The following is a 4,639-nucleotide window of genomic DNA, read 5'->3' on the forward strand; positions in this document are numbered from 1 at the left end:
GGCATTGCCAGTGATAAGTATTTTTACTGTTCCAGTGTTCCTGCTGGAGTTAAGAGGTTACAGCAAATTACATGATGACCTAGGAGAGTTTCCATATGGTAAGTAAATCACACGAGTGTCAGGCTTTTGGCCTCTGTGGTTTGACATAGTTTCCTTAAAAAAAAAAAAAAAAACCTGCCTCTTTTTTTTATTTTATCTTTTAAAATAATTACAAATTATCTGATTGTTTTTAATGTTCTATTTTCATGTGTTCATGTCTTGCCACATGTGCGTTTCTTTAGTTTTTCCATCAATCTAAAAGTCTGTTGTAGATGAGATTGTGTCTGGCGGAAGATTGGAGTGATCAGAGATGGGTCCTTGCATGTGTTTTCTATTAATTATTGAATTCAACCTTCTAAAAAACACTTGAGTAGCTTATGATAATTGCTGAAAGTTAAAAACTACAGAGGTTTTAAATCCATTATCCTGCTTCTTAGAAACTGTAACTCTTCTGGCACACGACCCACCCGCTTTTCTGCGCCTCTATACTTCATTGTTTACATTTCACAAATGAAGTCCTGAGGTGCACAGTGGTTTGGGCTCTGCATTTTGTTTCTCTTAGCAACTTACATGGCTGTATTTTCATGTCAAAAAATCTTTGAGATTATGTAATATATTAGTCATAGTACTGTGTGGATATTCATAAGTTATGTAAATGATACCTAATTGTTAGACCTTCAGATTGTTACCCTTTTTTATAGTATAAACAGTCCTGTAGTGACTAAACTTTGGTGAAATTTTGAAACTTTTTCAAGACACATTTCTAGGATCTAGTATGTGAAAAACAATCAGTATTTTTTGAAGGCTGATAATGTGTCAGTGACAGTTCTCAGCTCTTCACAAGAATCAGTGCATTGTTTTCCTACAATTTTACGAGATAGATAGTATCACTATACTCCTTTTATAGGTGAGTCAGTGAGGTGTACAGAGAGTTTCAGTAACGAGTAGGTGGTAGATCTGAGACTTGGACTCACGCTTGTTGGCACCAGCACCCTGCTCTTTAAGAAGTCAGTTATTGCTGGGCGCAGTGGCTCAAGCCTGTAATCCCAGCACTTTGGGAGGCTGAGGCAGGCGGATCATGAGGTCAGGAGCTTGAGACCATCCTGGCCAACATGGTGAAACCCCATCTCTACTAAAATACAAAAAATTAGCGGGGTGTGGTGGTGCACACCTGTAGTCTCAGCTACGCGGGAGGGCGAGGCAGGGGAATCCCTTGAACCCAGGAGGCAGAGATTGTGCCACTGCACTCCAGCCTGGGCGACAGAGCAAGACTCTGTCTCAAAAAAAAAAAAAAAAAAAATTATTTAGAAGATGGGACAAAAAATTATATACTGGGGTACTGTATTGGCTGGGCTTTGAAAAATGGATATGATTATGAGTAAAAATAAAGGAAGAGAGGGCATTTTAGGTTCTTGAACCCCTGTGAGGAAAGGTACAGAGGTAAGACTTCCAAGATAGTGGGAAGATATTGAGTAAACCTGCCCAGTTAGAGCAGGAATACAGGAGTGATGAGGTTGGAAAGATCCAAAAGGGCTGGAGTGCGGAGTAAATGCTAAATTTAAAGTATTTAGTGGGAAGTAAATTTTAAGCAGGGAGATAATGTGTAAAGATGGGTTTTAGGAAGATTAATATGAAGGAAGTGATGATTCCCAGAGATTTAAATAATAAAGATGTCTTAGGAGTATCCTGTCTCATAAATATCTTCATGGTTTAATTAAGAAGTACTTTAGGTAGAACGTTTCAAGTACTTATGAGAGAGAAATGAGGAAATGACCAGATTCCAGGAAGCCAGGAGAGATTAGTTTTTATAATATATTGAATTAGCCGAAACAGATCGTTTATAGTGTTCGAGTCTAGGATCCCATTTTACGCTTAGATGGACATGTGAAAAGTGAACTCTAATCCTAGGAGCTGAGTTTTGATTCTTCTGTTTCCCGTTTTCTTTTCTAGGATTGTTTGAACTCATCATTAGTATCATATCTTTCCTCTTTTTCACTGACATGTTCATCTACTGGATTCACAGAGGCCTTCATCATAGACTGGTATATAAGGTAAAGTCATTTGTGGGGAAAAGAGAAAAAAAGGTTACACATTTCAGCAATGTATGGTTATAAATTCCATTCTCTATTTCCAAGAATTTCCTCTAACCATATTAAATGTCTAGCCATAATCATAACAGGTACAGGGTGCATTTTGTTCATATTCTTTATAGGTCTAAGGGGCTGTCTTAAAGTTCTTCTGTTCTGGCAACAGGTACACATGGACTTACAGAGAGAACAGTAGACTTTAGGGACTCCGGAAGGTGGGAGGATGGGAGAGGAGTGAGGGATGAGACCCTCCCTGTTGGGTACAATGTGCATTATTCAGGTGCTGGGTACACTAAAAGCCAGACTTCACCACTATGCAGTATATCCATGGAACACCACTGCATTTGTACCCATAAATCCATATAAAATTATACTGTTTTAGGGCAAAGAAGGACATGTTATAGAATAATTTTGCTGATTTTTACAGGATATGTTAGTTAGGTCGTTTCCAACATGAGTATGAGAAGCTAAGTTGAATGTTGCGTGGGGTAAAGTTTGCAGTGCTAATTGTGTCCTTTTCTTCTGTAGCGCCTACATAAACCTCACCATACTTGGAAGATTCCTACTCCATTTGCAAGTCATGCTTTTCACCCTGTTGATGGCTTTCTTCAGAGTCTACCTTACCATATATACCCTTTTATCTTTCCATTACACAAGGTGGTTTATTTAAGTCTGTACATCTTGGTTAATATCTGGACAATTTCCATTCATGATGGTGATTTTCGTGTCCCCCAAATCTTACAGCCATTTATTAATGGCTCAGCTCATCATACAGACCATCATATGTTCTTTGACTATAATTATGGACAATATTTCACTCTGTGGGATAGGATTGGAGGCTCATTCAAAAATCCTTCCTCCTTTGAGGGGAAGGGACCGCTCAGTTATGTGAAGGAGATGACAGAGGGAAAGTACAGCAGCCATGCAGGGAATGGTTGTAAGAATGAAAAATTACTCAATGGAGAGTTTACAAAGACTGAATAGATTATTGCCCAGTTATTCCTAAGTAATGACAAAGAAGGAAATATCATATTTCTTTTTTTTTAATAAGGAAAAAATAATCTCCATACAGCCAAGATACATAGTAAGCAAATGGTATCATTTGGAAATGAGCATTGTGGGCACTGCTGGGGAATGATCATAGGGGCAGTCCAGGAGAAGATGCTGTGAACATCAGGATTTTAATCTTACGCTTAAAATGCCAGATGTTGTTCAGGGGACAACTTGTATCTTTCTAGCAGCAGATCTGTAGTTTGTGTAGCCTCAACAACAATTAGAAATAAGATAGAGAATAAATTATTGAGGAGACTAGGCTATATGCATTTGCCTTAATCCACTCATTTTTAGGAAGAATCATCGTGCTGAATAATACCAAGACTAAGCACCATAACCAAGAAATACTAATATAAAGATTGTTTATTGTTTCAGGAATGGTTAATTCTTCCATGTTGGTTTGATAATGATAACTTGTAGTACTTTATTCAAGTCAAAACATCAGTGTGGAAAAAAATTCGGATACATTAGCAGCTATGTAACTGACCTAATTGATGGCAGGTGTAATAAGACTATCGTCTTCCTACACATAGGAGGCTCGTTCTCTGGGCACACTGTCAACTGTTACATTTTACTGATTAATAAATAAATTGGAATTTAAAAATATCTATCACCATGATTTAATCCAGATCTGGTATTATATAACTAAACATGGTGGTGATTATTATTTAAAACCATTATTTAATAAGAGTAAAAATATGTGAATCTGGATATATTTTTTAAAAAATTGATGCCCAGATGATATATTAGGCACTACTGATTTTTTAATTAAATTGATGGACTACACTTTTGATGTTTCAAAGTTACAAACCTGTGATTTTTTTGTAAAGGAAATAATTGCCAAATACCCATTGCTGACGATTAGTTTTAAAATCTTATTCCTCTTCTTCTCCCCTCACTTTTACCTACTTCCTCTGCAAAAAGATTTGACAAATACTTTCATAAGGAAATGTGTGTTGTAACATAAATATATTGCAAAAACATAGTTTGTAAAGGCATTCGATAAGCTATTTATGTAAAATCAATAAAAGTTGATTATAATTAAACTGTATCAGTTAAATAGTAGAGCAGCACAGAGTATTCTTTGTACAGATTTTGTCAATTGGAAGCCACAGAAATGATATGGATTGTTAAATGTGTTTCAGAACAGCCCCAGATAATACTCAGTGTCACGGGGAGAAAGAAGTGGGTACCACATTCTGTTGATATTTCACATTTTAACTAGACTTGAGTGTTTTAGCAAGAAATCAGTCATAAAATCTAATGTCTGGGATCCAGAAGAAAATGTCTTTAATCTGTGTGTTATTGTCACAACGTCATCTTATTTAAATGTACCAATTAGTATTTTGTAATGGGCAAACGTCATTTAATACGTTTCACTAATCCCACTCGCCCCCGGTGCTCCACCTTGCCTAAGAAAAGGAAATTAAGGAGAAGTAAACTTTATTTCCTCATATAAT

General features: G+C 36.6%; 1 protein-coding gene across 4 annotated transcripts in view; it reads left to right on the forward strand.

Annotated features, from left to right (window-relative positions):
* Positions 1 to 4,230, forward strand: part of SC5D (sterol-C5-desaturase) — a 21,462-nt gene extending 17,232 nt beyond the window's left edge. For all 4 annotated transcript variants that reach the window (XM_011964983.1, XM_011964982.1, XM_011964985.1 and 1 more), the window contains 2 exons: positions 1,990 to 2,090; positions 2,655 to 4,230. In XM_011964983.1, coding sequence (XP_011820373.1) covers positions 1,990 to 2,090; positions 2,655 to 3,110 — 557 coding nt within the window. In that variant the 3' untranslated portion in view covers positions 3,111 to 4,230. The remainder of the gene's footprint in view (positions 1 to 1,989; positions 2,091 to 2,654) is intronic.
* The last annotated feature ends 409 nt before the right edge of the window (positions 4,231 to 4,639 follow it).

This window comes from Mandrillus leucophaeus, unplaced genomic scaffold, assembly GCF_000951045.1.
Source record: "Mandrillus leucophaeus isolate KB7577 unplaced genomic scaffold, Mleu.le_1.0 Scaffold71, whole genome shotgun sequence".
NCBI lineage: Eukaryota > Metazoa > Chordata > Mammalia > Primates > Cercopithecidae > Mandrillus > Mandrillus leucophaeus.